The 19,241-nt window shown below is 37.8% G+C and overlaps 1 protein-coding gene across 4 annotated transcripts in view; it reads right to left on the reverse strand.

Moving 5' to 3' along the window:
- Window positions 1-19,241, reverse strand: part of LOC5577529 (tolloid-like protein 1) — a 131,884-nt gene that overhangs the window by 5,250 nt on the left and 107,393 nt on the right. For all 4 annotated transcript variants that reach the window (XM_021857259.1, XM_021857258.1, XM_021857256.1 and 1 more), the window contains exons 8-9: window positions 10,799-11,060; window positions 9,864-10,069 (exon numbers count right to left, since the gene is read on the reverse strand). In XM_021857259.1, the coding sequence (XP_021712951.1) occupies window positions 9,864-10,069; window positions 10,799-11,060 (468 nt within the window). The remainder of the gene's footprint in view (window positions 1-9,863; window positions 10,070-10,798; window positions 11,061-19,241) is intronic.

Below are 19,241 nucleotides of genomic sequence, written 5' to 3' on the forward strand. Positions count from 1 at the left end.
GCTCGATCTAATGAACCAGAATGACCGCGCTAGCCTCCCGCATGGCAATGACAGCGGAGCACTGGCTGGTAGCGACGATTTCTGGCCGAAAACGATTATGCTGGCTGGTGCACTCAAATGAGCGGCTTCAGTTGCTGTGGCTCCGAAATGCGTGGTTCCACTATGGGCGGTTTCCATACAGACTGGCGGCCAAAAATATTTTTTCCATATCATGTCGTATTTATGAGTTTTATGATACAAATTTGATGTTTTATTTTCAAAAACAAGTTTTCGAGACTAACTTTTGAATAGGGCCTATAGCAAAATATTAAACTTTGTTACTTATAATTCATATAAGCCATTTATGCGATTATCGTTGTGCAAACCATTATAAATATTAAAACTTTCATAGAAATCATGAAATGAATGATTTAGCTAAATTCAGTTATTTTCTGAATTAGTTTTTAGCTGTTTTCAATAGAAAATGGTTAAAAATATTGGAAAAAATCAAAAAGCCTTAAATTAAAAAAGTGCAAATTTGTGCAGCTAAATTCTTCACGATCCTTTAGTTTACATCTCAAAGTACCCTTGGAACTGAATTTAAGCCTGGGACAACTTGGGACAAAAAAGTACTCGATGTGTTAACTATAAACTCATTCGATTTTTTTAACCGCCCTATAAAAAACATCATAGAAGCCACTATTTTGAAGCTTTTTTTTATTTTTTTATTGTTACTAGGAAGCCTTTTTTGTAAGCTTTCAAATGGTGTAAAAATTTTTTACGTAAATATTATAGAAAAAAAGTTATATTCATTTGAGTAAACCATAGTCTTTGTTAATGAAAACAAGTTTTTCTCCATAGGCTCAACTTTGGCACCTCATATCTGAGTGTGCAATGCAAATCATGCCCTAATATTTTGGGGATTTCTTAGCAGACATGTTAACAATGAAATGGTGAACAAGAATTGAAATTTGGGGCACATCACTTTTTTGATTATTGGCCACCTGATAAGCCATAGTGGGTTCTTCGGTTCTAATGCGTGTTGTATTCGCGTCCTATTGAAAACTGAACTGAGGATGCGAATGACTCTCGAAATTTGCTCGCCGACCGTGTTCACAGTCTGACGGCAAAAAGAAGAATGAGGGAAGAAGCAGGGTGCGGTGCGCTTTTATAGTGGGAAGCGGAACCGAAAAATGTGCTTGAACGTGATTGGTTAGATAAGAAAGGGGTCAACGTTTTACGATATTTCAATAGTTTGTTGCTAATAATCAATAGTGTCCTCCATTTGAATCGACGCGTAGATAAATTTCCAATCGATTCATGGATAAATATTGAAAATCTATCGATAAATTACTGAGTTATTAGCGGTCAAAACCTGACCATTTTTCGTTACATGCTCAATTTTTCGTTTTTCTGAATTGTACCCCCATATGTTGCCGTAAGACGTTATCCAACGTCAAAAAGTCCCTTAAGATACCCTTACTTTAACAACCTGTAGTTTCGTAACTAAACAAGTAATCTGAACCGTCCTCATATTGTTGAATAGGTATTTACGTGGACTGTAAATAGAGATTCTCAAATCATTTAGTTATTCAACCCGGTTCCGGAAACCCGGAACATCCGAAAAGTAAGTTTTCATCGTAGTTTTGTGTATGTAATTCACATTGGTACTATTCGGTTGATGGATATTTTGACACAAAATTTCTCTGTAATAAGGAACCAATTACCGGTGCACATCCCTTGAAAAACTTGGTTCAGTATGGTCCATGCAGAACCGGTTCCTGGAGACCCGGAAGGTACCCAATCTGAATAATTCTATGAAATTACTCGGATTGATGCCAAAAAACCAAATGACTTGTGCCCAACTCATAACGATTTATTATGCTTGAATGCATTTTGCCAAAAGAATGAATGGATGGTTATTCTGGTCCTTCTGGGTACCGAAATGACCACCGGAAAACCCGTTATATGGGACCACTAAATTTTAGCACCAAAACTAGGCATGTGACGGCTCAAACTTCATGATTTTGAATCCCTATGACTCTTCTAATTCAATTATAGCGCCAACTCGAACGTCTTTCGATGGAAGATTAGCATCAAAAGTCGTTCGAGCTGGCGCTTTTAGAAGTTTTGAACACAAGAAAGCTATACGAAACATAGTACTTGAGATCTGCTGGATATAAATAGCAAACAAGTCTGTATGCACTAAAGATCACCGTTTATGGCTCTTATTTTAGTGTAATCGGAGACTTTTATGATTCACCTGATATTTTTGTTAAAGCTTCGTATGATTTCGTTATAAAGCTAGCAAAATCGTAAAGTTACTGAGTAACATTTTCAAAGCTGATTTAATGTATTTGTTTTATGAATTACTATAGAATTCCGTACAACTCTAATACAACTATGCTAAAACTGAACATTACAGCACTTATTTAGATCTCTAAGCAAAATATAAATATAAATAAATAAATAAAATAAATAAATTACGATCACACGATCAATATTTCACAGATAGATTTGTTATGAATAAAACCTTTCGATGTTTGTATGAATTCATTTGCACTTTTCCTACCATCAATTTAAAAGGGAAGTGTATATTCGTCAGCATTATTATTAATATTCTTATCTTTATTTAAGAGATAGGGCTGAACTAGACTGGCTGCTAATCTGAGAATATTTTTCAGCAATTCTGTTTGTTTTACCATTACAAACAAAAGGAATGTTCTGTCAATTTTCACAAACAAACACTGAAAACTTTTTAATTTGTACCCCGCTAATTAGCACATCGTTCAGATTAAAAATGGTTCAAACGTCATTTAGCTCATGGAACGGAGTAAAGTGAAATGGAACGCTGTGGAACGGAACGCAGAATCAAAACAAAACAGTGAAAGGGTGACTAGATGTTCAAATTAAAAATGAACCCCGATGGTTTGCGTGAGGTATCGTTCAAATTAACGGGGGTGTACGGTATTGCAATTGGGTTAGAATATTGGATTTATGAAATATTATATTGCGTCTGAATATATATGAATTATATTGCACATATATGAACTTGTCAAGCTGAGGGTCGTGGGTTCGAATCCCACCGGTCGAGGATCTTTTCGGGTTGGAAATTTTCTCGACTTCCCAGGGCATAGGGTATCTTCGTACCTGCCATACGATATACGTATGCAAAAATGGTCATTGGCACAGTAAGCTCTCAGTTAATAACTGTGGAAGTGCTCATAAGAACACTTAGCTGAGAAGCAGGCTTTGTCCCAGTTGGGACGTAATGCCAGAAAGAAGAAGATGAACTTGTCAATTTTCTAGAATCTATGACATAAGATCGAATGTTCGAGGAGGAATAAAAAGGGGATAAAAGGTCTAAAATCTTCTTTCAAAAATTATTCAATTTCCCTCAATGCAAATCACTTTCAACCTTTGGTCCTTTTGACCTTTTGCATTTTCGACCATTTGTCTTGTCTTCCTTTTATCTTTCGACTTATTGTCCTTTCGACCTCGAAAGATGAATATTGCTCTTGAGTTAGAAATAATAATTGAAAACAGGTTGTTTGACATACTTAGTTTTGAAAGCAATGTAAATTTCAACAATGGATGAAAGCAAAAGAGAGGCAACTCGAAAATTTAAATTTCGGCCTCGGCCTGTAAATTTTTAGGTCTAGAGCTGTCTAGAATATAATCAACAAGATATTGACACTAGATTTTTGCAACATTTTCATCTAAATACGTTTCAACAGTTCACCTCACCAAAATTTATTAATTCACGGAGCATTTAAAATAATATCACAAATAACAAAATCTAAAAAAAAAAAATTGCACTAGACCCCCCGATGGATTATTTTCATTTTAGCAGCAAATGAAAGAGGAAGGTTTTGTCTTTCATTGGTTAAAATTTGAGACATGCCGAATTTTTTGTTATAAAGTTACATGAAAAAGACACCGTATATCTACTACAAAAACCGCATATCTGCTAGGAGCTCTGAACGAGCGACCTGGAACTGCTTTCAAATTGGCTAAGTCCCCTGGCGTGCCAACCAGCACATCAGGATGGATGCCAGTAATATCCTGACTATGATATACTGGCCGCAACCAACATGGTCACGATTACGGAATGCGTATAGACAACAAAGATCACCATGGGATCATGAAGGCGATTACTTACGAAGGAGGAAGATAGCGGCTTAAAGAGGTGGACCCAACAAAATGGAGACAATACAGTAATGGAGGTAGAAACTGCAGAAGGTGAGACACGTGAGAACGCAAACGCGTTCGCGAGAAGCAGAAAGCCACAACGTTCGCCAGCAAGAGACACCAGCATGTAGCAGCAGGGCGTTATATGGAAAGAATTCTAGACTCCAAGGAGGACTAGGGTTTTAAAGCTCATCGTTCACACTGAAATCAAGCAGCAGCATTTGCCAGGAAGGCCTAACAGGGAATCTGAAATTGATGGAAAAATGTCAATGAACTCTACGACTACATGAAGGACAAGACAAATGTGAATCACAAGATTAGGAATCTAGTAACGAGCATAAAATCCGCCATAAACGCAGTCTAAGAAAAACAGAAAGCGCTAAAAATGAGAGCCGATGCAGCCGAAAAAGCAGTACAAAATGCTAAGGAACAAACAGTTGCTGAAGCGCCTAAAATTCCTAAGGCACATGCCAACAACCCTTGATGGGTGAAGCGTGAAATACTCGCCAGGGGATGAAACGGTCTCGAAAAAAACAGAGCAGGAAACGATGAAGAATAGCAAACCATCAGGAGCCAGAAAGACAGAGGGAAGAAACACAGCAAAGGAAGTGAAGGGAAAAAGGAGAGCACGAAGATAGTGACTAGCCGCCCGTAGCGTGAGTGGTAAACGCCATACTTGTTAAGGCAAACGACCAATCAACGTGCGCAGCGGTTCTTTGTAAGGTCATTGATGATCCGAAGATGAAAGACTTAGGAGAGAACGTGGTCAGAAAAAGGCGTACTCAGGAAGAGAAAATGCTCTTCGAACTGAAGAACGATCCGGTGATCAAGAGTTCGGCCTACCAGATTGGTGAGTCGTTGGCAAACGTGGCAAGCGTAAAAGCTTGAACTCAGGAGGCAGTGGTTGAGTGCAGATATCTGGACGAGATCACATCCAACGATGATCTGCAACAGGAGTTTCGATTACAGTGGCCATGACAATCCGACTTTCAAAGTCGTACGATGACACGCAGTTAGCGAAGATTCGGCTACCAATGGCCGCAGCCAACAAACTGGTGAAGAAGGAAAAAGTGAAAATTGGATGGTCGGTTAGCCCGTCGAGACTCGCCTCCCGAGCCGAGAGGCCACCGAAGAGAGTGCATAGACTTCGGACATCAGATGGCGATCTGTAATGGTCCGGACAGATTCGAGTTGTACAGGAAATGCGGGAAGAAACGTCACTTCGCGAAAGATTGCACGAAGCGACCAAAGTGTTTACTCTGTAAACCGGAGGAAGGAAACACTCATGTAACGGACGGCTTTAAGTGTCCTGCGTATATAAAGGCGATCGCATCACGACAGTAATGAAGGCAACGCAGATCAACTTGAAGCATTGCGACACTGCCCACCAATTGTTGTGACAGTCAACAATGAAAGCAAAGTGCGATGTTGTGATTATAGCTTAGCCGTATCGAGTACCGCTCGATAATGTCAACTGGATGGCGGACAGCACGGGAATAGCGGTGTCCAAAATGTAATTTCTAGCACAAGAGAAGGATTCGTGAACGCGAAAGTCAATGGTGTCTACTTAGGCAACTGCTACGCCTCTCCAAGGTGGACACTCTACGAATTCAGGCGGAGGAATTAACTGCCTGCTGGAGGCCCTGACAAAGCTAGATCTCCACACGGGTAGAAATCAGAATCCAAAAACAAGATTATGACTCATGATATCATGATTCCAGCGTGTTTCCGTCTTATGAAAATACACCATGATTTGGACTCATGATATCATGAGTCAGATTGCCGTATCGCAAAAAAAAAAAAAAAAAAAAAAAAATAGCATACATTGAGATTCGAGCCAAGAACCTTCCGATTGTGAGCCACGTACTCTACCACTCAAACACTTCGTCATCTTGAGTTAAGAGTGATCGATACGAATGAGATGAAGCAAAGTGCGCCGCTTAGTGTTTTCACACTGGATGAGCTTATGAGGAATCATGATTATGACTCCAGGAACCATGATTTGTGATCCTGATATTATGACCTAACCAATTTATGAATTTCATGATTTGTAAATCATGGTGTGGAAATCAGATTTTTATCCGTGCAACTGTTCAATGGACGCCGAGAAACACGACTTTCGTGTAGCAGTGGAAGACGAAGGACTTCGACAAGGACCTTTTCATCGAATTACCTCGTGTAGACAGCGATATCCCGGATCTCGATGCGCTGAAGCTGAACAAGGCCCCGGGTCCGGACGGAATCCCCAACATGACACTTAAAGCAGCGGTCCTTGCGTATCCAAATATGGTCAGGAAGTTTATGCAGAAATGCCTGGACGAAGGTCAATTTCCCAAAATATGGAAAATACAGAAACTGGTCCTGTTGCCGAATCCAGGAAAACCGCTCAGGATCCAGGTTTATATAGGCCTATATGTTTACTGGATACACTCGGTAAACTCTTGCAACGAGTTATCTTCAACACAACACAGAGAGCGAGAACGGACTACCAGAAAAGCAGTTTAAATTCCGGTAAGGAAGGTCAACGATGGACGCAATTTGGATGGTGCTGGAGAGGGCCGAGAAAGCGCGGAAACAAAGACGTAGAGGGGATCGTTACTGTGCCGTGGCTAAGATAGACGTGAAGAACGCGTTCAACAGCGCCAACTGAGTGGCCATTGCCACAGCTCTGCACAGAATGCGACTTCCCAACTACTCGTGCCAGATTTTGAAGAGCAACTTCCAAAAGTAGTGAGGTATGAGAACGATGCCGGCCGAAGGAGCTAAGAATAACGGCTGGAGTCCAATAAGGTTCCATGCTGGGTCCAACGCCTTGTAATGCGATGTACGACGGAGTCCTATCGCTGGAGCTACCCAAGGGGGTCAAGATCGTCGGCTTCGCTGATGACGTCGTCCTAAAGGTAATTAGTGAGACGCAGGAGGAATTGCTGGCAACGGAGGCAATTGATCTGGTCGAAGATTGGATGGAAGCAATCAAGCTGAAGACAGCACACCACAAAACAGAGGTGCTACTAGTTAGCAATCGAAAAGCAATAATGCAAGGCGAGATCTCTGTCGAGGGCATGCCACGGTATCACAGCGAACGCTGAAACACCTGGGCGTAATGCTAGATGATCGGCTGAACTTCAACAGTCACGTCGATTATCAATATCGCTACTTAGATACGGTGTACCAGCCTGGGGTGCGGCGCTACGGACAAAGCGGAATCGGGAGAAGTTAAACAGTGAGTGGTGTTCACCATGCGAGATGTGAACGCGTACAGGATTATATCGTCGGAGGCAGTATGCGTAATCGCTGGGATGATCTCGATCTGCATCATTCTGACCGAAGACATCGACTGCTATCAGCGAAGAGAACCAGACAGGCAAAGATTTGGCGCTCTCTGGCTAAGTGGCAGCAAGAATGGGATGCCTTCGAGAAAGGAAGGTGGACCCACAGCCTCATCCCGAATATATTGGCCTGGGTGAACAGGGAGCACGTAGAAGTGATCTTCCACCTGACACAGTTCCTGTCAGGTCTCGTATGCTTCAAGATCTTCTGCCAGGGACTAGAACGAGTCGAACGAGTGTATCGTAGTATCGGTAATAAGTCGTCGAGACGCCTGCAAACGGGAAGTCACCCTCTAACCGGATTTGCAGAACCGACCTTGACACTTGGCCGACCACCATCGAATCGGAGTAGGCTAGATCCTCCACCGGGGACTAGCTGAGTAGATCTCGAAACTGCACCGGCAAATGGTCGTCGGAGCGCCTGTGAACCGGAAGTTTCCTTCCACCGGAATCGCAGGACTGACTTCGGCATCTGCCCGGATAGCATCAATTCGGAAGATCTTCCGCTGCCGGAAAATCTTCGTCGCAGTAAGATAGATCCACCGTCGGGGGCTATTCTGACTAGTATGAGTGTACCGGCCAACAACAGAGTATGAGCAACGCGTAACGTTACCGGTTTCGGAAGATATTCCTCCGTAGAAGAACTCTTCATCTGAGCAGGCTAGCTTCACCGTTGGAAACTAAGTCGAGTAGTATCGACCACGACGGACCGTCGGTTTTTGGTCGTCGGGGTGCTTGCGAACCGGCAGCCACCCCTCAACCGGAATCGCAAAATCGATCTTAACATCCAACCGGTTCGCGCGTAGAGCGTAGACTATCGTATTGGAGCTCTAGGATAACTTTTGATAGTTGTTGAACTCAAAACTTGCTAGAATCAAACTATGAGACTATTGAGTATTATTATTTGTAGTTCGCAATTTGGTTTGATGACATGACATACCAAATAGTTTTTGGGTATCCTTGAACAGTTGTTGAACTTAAATCTTGGTAGGAATAAATGAAAAAGTTACGCTTGTAGATCGCAAAGAAGGGTTTGGATAACCGACGTTGAACTCAAAACTTGGTGAAACCTTACTAGTTACTACATGAATCTGTATGGTACAATGCTAGTTAGCAAGGTTCAGAAAATTCACTCATTACTTGTTTAATTTCAAGGTCAGAAATTCCTGTTTAACAAAAAAAAAGTCTTTTACGTAATGATTCCATTAACGCAAAATTATGTTTACGTATTTCCGACTCATTACGTAAATAGAGGTTTAGGCGTAATAGGCTGTTTTCACCACGTCAATCTGACACGAAACGGCCAACTTTCCTGCAGTGAATTATGCAGGGTCGTGAGATTCATTATGTAATGCTTTTGAGTTGCGTAATGAGTTATAACAGAACTATTTTTAGAAATTGAAAAATAATGATGAACGCATCTTGATATATTTTCTGAGTGGCCGTTTACGAGATTGCAAAACATGGTTTTTGCAATTTCTCATCGTAATAGGCTGTTTTCCATCACGCCAATCTATCATGAAACAGCCTTCTTTCCTGCACTGAATTATGCAGTATGGTAATAGTCATTACGCAACTGAAACCAGTGCTGTAATGATTCATCACGCAACGCTTTCTCATTTCGCAACTTTTTTGAGTTGCGTAATGAATTATTACATAACAATTTTTCCGAAGTTGTAAAATAATGGTAAATGCATTCCGATATGATTTCTTATACCCTTAAGTGGTCTTTTACCAAATTGCAAAAAAATGTTGTACGCAACTCGTTGCAGAATTCGATTTTTACAGCACTCGTCGTAATTATCCAACTCGTCAAGCCTCGTTAAATGACGATAAATGTACGACTCGTGCTGTAAAAATCATCATTCTGCAAATTGATGCGTAAACTACTAGTACGTAACTCGTTGCCGAACTCGTTTTTTACAGCATTCGTTCGCATTGAATGTACGTTTCGTGCTGTAAAATTCATCATTTTGTAACTTGTTGCGTAAACTCACTGTAAATTCGTGTAATTAATAAACAAAAATTTGAACATATTTCAATGCCACCAGGCTGATCTTCTGTGAAGGTTGATTGTGGAAAATATAATTGTAAGAAGAATGTACTACAATTGAAATGGGAGCCAGGTATTTTAAAGTTATAAAATAATTAGAATTTTCAAACATTTTGCAAATATATAAAATTATTTCAAAATTCATTGAAATCACACACAAAATTTCAAAGTATACCCTGTCTAAAGCCGGGGCTGGGCATTAGAGGGTTAGTTTTGTTCCTTTGTGGTATAATAGATAAATTAACTGAAAATACTCTAAATTGTTACAAATCCTTCGACAGCTAATCATCATCACGCCTTAATGCACTTACTTTCGCAAGACTTTTTATCGCTGTGCAGTTCATATCCGATGTAGCAAGCGCACTCGTATCCACCTAGCGTATTGATGCACTCGTGCTCGCATCCGTGGTCCATTCGTTCACACTCGTCCACTTCCTTCATGAAGGTAGCCGAAAAGCCGGCTTTCTGCACCGAGCCATCCGAGACGAACTTCACGAACATTTTGTTGGTTGACGACCTGCAAAAGTGTACGAAAATCCATTTATTGTCTCGGCTCGAATCCAATCATGATATTATCGTCCATCTTTACCAGCGCACACTGGTTTAGAACCTCCTAAAAAGTGCGTTTTTCGATTTCGATATCTAAACGAGATTCTAGAACGGTGGTGTCTTCTTGACAATTTTGTGGCAAAATAGGTATACATAGAATGCTTGGGCTCATATAGTTCCTAAATATCATTGTGTTACGAAGGAACAAAATGAAACAATGAGTAATCGTTAGCCTAAAGCTATCAGTACACGATACAAAATATTTGGCATCGATAGATACAGAGCCAAACAAATATTTGACATCGTAAAGATTTTTTTCAGAGTTGAAACCTGATGTCAGAGTTGGTTTATGCCTAGACAAATATTTGCACATTTTGAAAAACGTGTATTGATGGCTTGGAACAGTACCTTTTGGATGGAAGTTGGTTGGTTTGCTGCTTTCCCTGATATTTTAATACAAAAAAATAAGAACTATTTTAAATAAAATCGATGAAATAGAGGGTTAATGTCTTTAAAAAACCTTTGTCTTTCGATTATTTATCGTTTTTTAAATTAAAATATTTGCTCAAATCATTTTAGAAGAAAAAAAGAAGAGGCCTAAAAGAAAATGAAATAAATAACGTTGAGGCATCGAAACCCACGCAAACGCAGGTTTTCCGGGTTCCAAACCAGTGTGCACCACCTAGATATCACTAACCTCATATCCGGTGGAATTTTGTACCCGCAAAACACTCCAATGATGCGGGAATCTGCCGACTCGCCGTCCCGCACCTCCACGTAGTCGTACACACAGTTGTCGTGATTTTCCACCTCAAACGATTGAAACTTGAGCGCCACCTGGTAGTCCTTCGGGACGGTGATTTTCCAAATGCACTCCTTGTTCGGCAGGTAATCCATCGGGTAGTTGGGAGATTCGAGCCGACCGCCGCTTTCCAAATTGACACTGCCACCGCAAACCGCTGAAATGAACAGTGGGGGATCGTTGATTCATTAACGAACTCATTCACAATTGGCAACTCGAGGATGGAGAGTAGAGTGGTTTAAAAAAATCGTTTTTGCTCCACACCGCTCATTTCAAGATCAAATTCTGAGTGTCCTCCCAAAATTTGAGCTAATTCGGATGAAAATTGAGACTGCACAAGCCCTTCAAGGTTTATATGGGAATTACTGTGGAAAATGCAAGCAAATCATTCAATCGGTCATAGTGTTTGTCCATATACTCTTGGACATTAGAACTACGTTGATACTGTGAGATACATTTATCAGCTATAACTTTGTTGAAAACCGTTTTTAAATCGGATGCCTCAGTAATTAGTTATTGATTTGTATGAGAGTTGTAAAACTTTGGCTATATTGCTGTGTACGTTTGAAACGCAAATATCAAATGCGGGAACACCAAACGCGGTAAGATTTTCCACAAGAAAAGCGATGTCAAAGATAGGTTTTTCTATCTAGGTCAGCGGTGATTTTGTTAATCGTTGCTAGGAGTCCTTTGATTGGTTTGTGTTACCGCATTTGGAGGACCCGCATAGGAAAAAAACAACTTCTCTTACATTAGAAACAGTAAATATCTTATTTCTGAATAGGTTAATGTATCACAAACAGTTGATTTTGTGTTCAACTATACGCAATTAAAAGTTTCAGACTATAAAACAAAGTTTGAGTAATCTACACTAAATTGTGATTATTTCTAATGGAGTGGTGATATTGTTAAACAATATTAGGGGTTGTTCATAAATTTCATAACGCCAAAAATGGTAATTTTCGACACCCACCCACCCCCTTGTAACGCGTTTTGTATGATAATTATCCAAATTTTGTATGAGCCGTAACATCAAGAGGACACCCACCCACCCCCTTCAGCGTTATGAAATTTGTGAATGGGCCCTTAGTATGAAGGCACGTGCGATATGGTGGAAAGGTGTCATCACCGTTTCGAAAACGGTTTTAGAACACATGCACATTTCACTACATGAAACTAAACATCTACAGCAGTGATTCCCAAAGTGGGCGAATTCAGGCTCAAGGGGGCGAAAATTTGTAAAATAGAATTTGAGGGGCGAAAAACTCAGAAAAGGGGCGAAAAGGCTAACACGGGAGCATTTGAAAATAATTACTCATATTTTTTTTTTAGGACACACATCTGAAAGTTAATCAATTACAAACTTAAATATTTCAACTAATATTTTAACCTTGGATCGAGATCAGGGTCATTTTAAAATTATGATAGACTACACTTGATAATTGTCAAACACATGCATTCAGGTTTTTTAATATCATGTGAGTTTTAAGAATGGTCGGTATTTGAGATTTTCAAAAGGTCGGATGATTAGTCACAGATAACATTTAAAACACAACATATTTTGGATGTACAAAACATGTTTCTGAGAATTTTTAGAACTTTTTGCAAATGCCTAATATTTTATATAAGGATTTTTTTATGTGGGAACTTTAAGGTTAGGAAACCCATATTTCTTTCATTGGCATTCAGCATTTTTATAGAAAATAAAGAAGATTCGGTTGCACTTTTTCTTATCATTTCTCATGGTACAAACCAGTTTTAGAGACATTTTTTTCTTGCTGTTAGAAAAAATACCAATTTTTATATTACATTGAAATATGAGTTGAAAAACATTCTGTTTTTTTATATATTTGTTCAGTGTTTTTGAATTGAATGAAAAAAAAAATCGCCAAACATTTATTAATCACAATTTCTGAAATTTATTGCAGTTATTTCATAAATAAAAGATAATTCAGCATGCAATCACCATTAACGAATTATCCCCCAACTACGTCACAAGTTGGCGCCTATGCATTTATTACATTCGAATAGTTCAAACTGGGCTGAACTTATGTCAAAAACTGATTCATTAGCCTGTAATGCACGCAAAATATTGTTATAATTGCTATTATAAATTGCAATCTAGTAAATCATTCCTAATAATTTTAAGATATCGTTATTGAAGAAAATATTTTTAAATGTACATAAAAGTTATTGCATCATGATTCTGTGGATATGCAAGACAAAGACATTTTTTGACGTACAGCACTTAATTGCATAAAATATTGAAATCACATATCAGGGGGGCGATTCCAGATAAATGTTGGCCTCAAGGGGGCGAAAGTTGAAAAAGTTTGGGAAGCACTGATCTACAGTTTGGCAAACGGTGGAGATTGTAGTGCACGCTTAAAAAATTACAGCGTGGCGGTTTGAATTAATTTACGTTCTTTTCAGGTTTTACAAAACAAATATGCATCGTGGCATTTTTTGCACCATATTTTTGTACTGAAAAATTTAGGCTCTCTTTCACTATCTGTGGAAACATTTAAAATCTAATACCAGAGTGCTTCGTGAAGCCCAAGCAGGACAGTTCGGTTTTGCGTCGTCCGATAGATTTAGCTCACAATTTCGCGCATGTTTTCGTCGCCGGAGATTTTTTTTTCCTGTTTTGGAGCGTCTTGCTGGGTAGTGCTTCGTGAAGCCCAAGCAGGACAGTTCGGTTTTGCGTAGTCCGATAGATTTAGCTCACGTTTTCGCGCATGTTTTCGTCGCCGGAGGTTTTTTTTTTTTTTTTCCTGTTTTGGAGCGTCTTGCTGGGTAGTGCTTCGTAAAGCCCAAGCAGGACAGTTTTTACATTTAGAAATGGAATAGTGAAAAGTGAAAAATGAAAAAGTGATTTGTTTGATTTGTGTCCTCAGTACTGTTGGTTTTTGGCTGCCCTAAGTTCACCGAACCATCCGGAAGTGACAGCCCAAGAAACAATTGGTAGCTTTTAAGATACTTACGTGCTTAATACAAGCTGCATAACAGCAACCATTGCTGAACAAATTTTTAGTTGAATCATTAATTGAATAAAATTTATTTTCGCTTATAAAAAAGTTGTTATTCCACTTGCAGTTTGTGTTTTGAATAAGAGCTGAATAAACCTCCGAAAATGCAAATATAGTAGCTTTTGTTCTACAACACATAAGAAGTTTAACAATTGGCTGATTAAAAGCTTCTATAGGTTGTAGCTATCGTTTTAGTAGAATATTGAACATTTGGTTAACAACAAATCGTACAAAAGTTTCAGTGTCTAATACTTAAAATGTTGACCAGCGTGATTAGTAAAACTTATAAACAATGTGAATAACAGTATATGAGTATGCTCTTATTCAAGCAAAAAGTATTATGTCTTTTTATGTTATTTTCAAATGTTTCAAATGTTTTTCAAATCAAATACAAGACGTGTATGCGATGGATGGATTAACGTAATGGACGTAATGGCGATGTAATGGATCAACGAGGGTAAAGTTCGAATCACATTGGATTAAAAATATCAAAATTTAATTTTTCCAAATGTAGTGATCATCATCTGCGACGTTATTGATATCGGAAAAAGTTACTAATCATAACAATTTTAATGATAATCGAAGTATAAATAATAATTTAACAATAGTTACATGAAAGTGGTTACCCAACTTACAGTCCAGTGTCACAAATAAACATATACATAGTTAATTATTGTTGAATAATGGTGACAGCTGAAAAAAGAGCTGAGAAGATGGTATTTAGATCCAAATTTAAAACAATGTTTAACATTTTTCATTGGAATGAATAATAGTAGAATCAACACTTATTAAACTTCTCCAAAGAATCTCTGCCGACTTGTCAAGATTGTTTTACTAATGAGTTGAACAAGTCATTTTTCCTTCTATTAAAGAGCCAATATTCCACCAAACAAATATAATTGTGTAAACAGATGTACAGGAGACGAACTAACGTTTTGGTTGCTTCGCACTTCAGCTGTTTCTATGTTTAATATGAACATGATTAAAAGCTGAATGGGTATTTTATAAAATCCTAATTCAACATAAATATATCATCCGAGCAGGTCATCCAAAGAAGTCCAAAATAACGATTACTAAACACATTGTTCAGCAACAAAGAAGCCTTACAAAATAGATCACACCATAGCCAAATTTTTGAAAAATGGACAAAATATCTAAAAATTGCGTTGTATTCCTAATGTATTGCAATGTTCAACTTACTAATATTATTATTATTTATCTTTATTTGAGTGGCTTTTCGCCCTTGGTGAATTCGTCACTAACTTACTAATATATAAAAACATGTTGGATACAATAATAACTGATGCTTTCTCAATACAATATTCATATATGTTTAGAAAATATTTTGAATCAGTCTTCTGACATAGGATTATTGATTGAAATATATTTTATATTTGTATAATGTTTAATAGATGGAAAAAGTGCGACAATTAATTAAAATATTAACCTAGTAGAAATGTTATACATTTAATAAATGAATTTTAGTATAGTTAGATGAACAATTCAATTAAAGTTTTAACAAGTTAAAACTTATTGTGAAATTCGATTAATCATTTCAGACTGTTTTTGCTTTGTGAATAAACTTTATTTTTGACCAGCATTGAAATAAATTTTCTCACTGTGCGCTATAAATAGCCCTCTGAGTTCAGCTCGCATCAGTACTGAACAGCAGCAGAAGTAATGCGCTTATCCAGTTGTTGATCAGCATAGCACGTGTTGATTAGTTATTGTTGAATAGAAGCTCAAGCATGATCAATAATCAGCTACAAGAGGTTTATATTGGGCACTGGAAGGCTGATATATAAATTCAAGGATGGCGCAGATGGCAAGGTATACCGCTGACGATAGGAAGGTCTCGAGTTTGAATCCAGTATTCAGGTAATTATTAAAAGTGTGGTTATTAAATCATGGTAAAGGTATACACTGCATTTGATGTATACAGTGTTAGCTATTTTTAGTCATTTATTTGTTTTCAATCAATTTTGTGGCAGTTGAATAAAAGCAGAGATGAATGCTTATAAAGCGATTTTGAAGTTGCAGAATAAAGTCAATATACAACGACACGCTTTATAACTTCTCCAAATTTGTGTGAACAACGCCTGAACAAAGGCTTCACTTGGAAATAATTAAAATGTTGTTAAACATGATGCTGAATTAAACTGCAATAATGTAGTTTGTTAAACTAGCGTTGTTAAATCATCAATCCTTATTAAGCTAAGTGAAACCTGAATAAACATCATTACAATATATGATTACAGTCACTAAATGATAAGAAGCTTAATAATTTCGCCAGATTTGCTTGAACAATGTGTGCGTAGCAGCTGCAAAGTAATATAATAAAGCAACTATTCAGTATGTAGTTGTGAAAAATTGCTTAATAAATGATTATAAAATAGGCAAATGTTTCTTGGGAGGCAGCACATAAATTTAGAGAATCAATCCGGTGAGTTTGTTCCAGTATGATACTTTTTCTTTTGTGAGCCTTCCGGATCGTTTTTGTCCGCGTCGTGGAACTTCTGATCGTTTCTTGAACGGAAAATGTTATTTTCGGAGTTTGATAATTATGTTCAGATTGCGCATTCTGTCCGGGCGGGTGTTACGCGACTAACAATCGGTTGTGGATGCTTTTTAACCGTTCGATGACCCTGGATCGATTCTGCTTTTCGTATAATTTTGAGCAGAAAAACCGACTGTGTTATCCCAGGGTGTTTAGTTCGAACGCGCTTCCTTTCGTTTTTCGATTATCTAAAAATACAGTACCACCCAGTACAGTTTTTCAATGGGCACAGTACAGTTTTTCAATAGGCGTGATATTTTTTTACGCGTATCGTTATTTTATACAATCCGATGACCCTGGAGGGATCGGTTTTGCTTTTTACTGGTTATTGAGCAAAAATATTACTGCACAATCGACAAGCATTTCGCGAAATACTATTTATACTATAAATAAGCTATTGTTTTCTCTTTTGATTGCCGGCATTCAAAAGATTAATTTGAAAATGCTTAAACAACAAATATTTATGGTCTATCGCCAGCTTTCTAGGCGAATCCTGACAATATACCTTCCCCAACCTCCAACTCCGTAGCACTTATGAGGGTGTCGCTGAGTCGGTGGCCTCTCATTAAGTAAGTGCTACATCAACATTTCCTTCCCCTATCCCAAGTTACGGTAAAGATGGGCGTGGCCGGGAATAGCGATATTCATGCTTTTAGTATTCTTGTTTATGATTTGAACAAGGTATACTCCCCTGCCTTGTTCTTGAAAGTAGTCAGGACGAGATTATTAAAAAGAAACATGAATGTTGCTAGTATCCAATCTACGAAGTATACCGTAACTACGCTAACGCTAACGCTAACGCATATTTTTGTACTGAAAAATTTAAAAAAATGTCGCGGTTTAAAATATGTTGTAGGTTTTGTGTATTTAAATTATTAAAAATCTTTATAGTGAGGTAAAAGTTTTATATCCACTGTGTGTGTTTTTTAGCATGTCATGTTGGTTTTGCTTTCATAATAAAAAAAGTAAAAAATGTGAATCGATTGCAAAAGTTCAAAACAAAAGTTTTTTTTTTCTGAAGTATTGAAGTCTGTAGTTCAAAAAAGGTTGATAAATCAAAGCATCATCATATGCGCAATATAAACCCTTTTGAGTATTCTAAAAAAAGCAGGAGCTTTAACCGGAAATTGTGTTGTTCATCACGCTGAAAGCTTCACGCAGGATTCGTCCCGTCGCTGATTAAAAACGTCCTGCAGGATTCCCAACTAACAATTCAGAGCCACAAACAATCATGCATGTTTAATTATTGTTCAATAATGGTAACGACAGCTGAATAAAAATTTTGCTCTATAAAGAGCTGAGAAGGTGCTTTTTTAACACAAACTTAGGTCAATGTTCAACGTTATGCATTAGAATGAACAAAAGTTGAATCGCCACTCATTCGACTCATTCGATTCTCATTCGACTAGTCAATATTGTTTTACTAATGAGCTGAACAAGACACGTTCCCACAATTAAAAAGCCAATATTCCACTAAACAAATGTATATGTATAAAAGGATATTCAGCAGACGAACTAACGTTTTACTTGCATCGCACTTCAGCTATTTCCACATGTTTAACATAAGCATGAATAAGAGCTGAATAAGTATCTTATAAAATCTTAATTCAGCTTTGGTATATTATAAGAACAGTTGATCCAATAGAGGTCAAAATGTCGATTAACAAACACATTGTTCAGTAATAAATAAGCCTTGTAAAAGCGATCACACTATAGCTAAATTTCATAAAATGGACAAAATATCCGAAATGCGTGTTGAGTTCCGAATGCATAACTTATGCTTTCTCAAAACTTTTTGAATAGTCGTTCAGAAAATAAACATGGTCAGCCTACAGAAATGTAGGACTATTTTGAAAAACAAACATTTGAGCTAAGTATTCCTAGTAGGAGCGAAGTACTGACAAACAAAGCGTGATATTGACTTGATTGACATAAAAGATCTGAAGACAACATCAAAATTTTGTTTGATTTTTGTATGTAGTTAATTTTAGATATCGTTTCCAGATCTTTTACATATTATATCTCTCAGGTTATTATCACTTTCTGCTATCCATATTATAATTAGCTATTGCTAAGCTTTTTTCGCCTGCTCGGGATGTTGTTCCGTACAAGAAAAGTGGACATTTCTTTGACAGAAATGAAAAATACAAATCAATAATATAATTAATAAATACAAATATAATTTATAAAATAAATGAATTTCAATTATAGTTAATGAATCATTAGAATTGAAGTTTTGAACAAACTAAAAATTATTATGAAATTAAATTAAGGTGAAGATGGTCCAGCGTGTGACCAATCGATTTAGTTTTCAGCTCGAACCGCTGCGCAGTCTGGTTCTCTAGATTTGTGCTCATGAAAATTTGAGGTTTGGCTTCGATGCATATTCACCTTAATCATTTCAGACTGATTTCACTTTGTGTAAATAAACATTATTTTTGACCATCATTGACATAAATTTTCTCACTGTGCGCTAAAAATAGCCGACTGAACTCAGCTTGGATCAGCACTGAACAGCAGCTGAATAATATGCTTGTTCAGTTGTTGATTAGCGTACCATGTGTTGATTAGACGATGTCGAATAGAAGCTCAAACAAGATCAATATTCAGCTATGAGAGGTTTATATTTTTCACTGGACGATTTATTCATCAATTCTAGGATGGCGCAGATGGCAAGGCATGCCGCTGACGATTGGAAGGTCTCGAGTTCGAATCCAGTATCCAGGCGATTTTTAAATATGGTTGCTTATCA

This window comes from Aedes aegypti, chromosome 1, assembly GCF_002204515.2.
Source record: "Aedes aegypti strain LVP_AGWG chromosome 1, AaegL5.0 Primary Assembly, whole genome shotgun sequence".
Taxonomy (NCBI): Eukaryota; Metazoa; Arthropoda; class Insecta; order Diptera; family Culicidae; genus Aedes; species Aedes aegypti.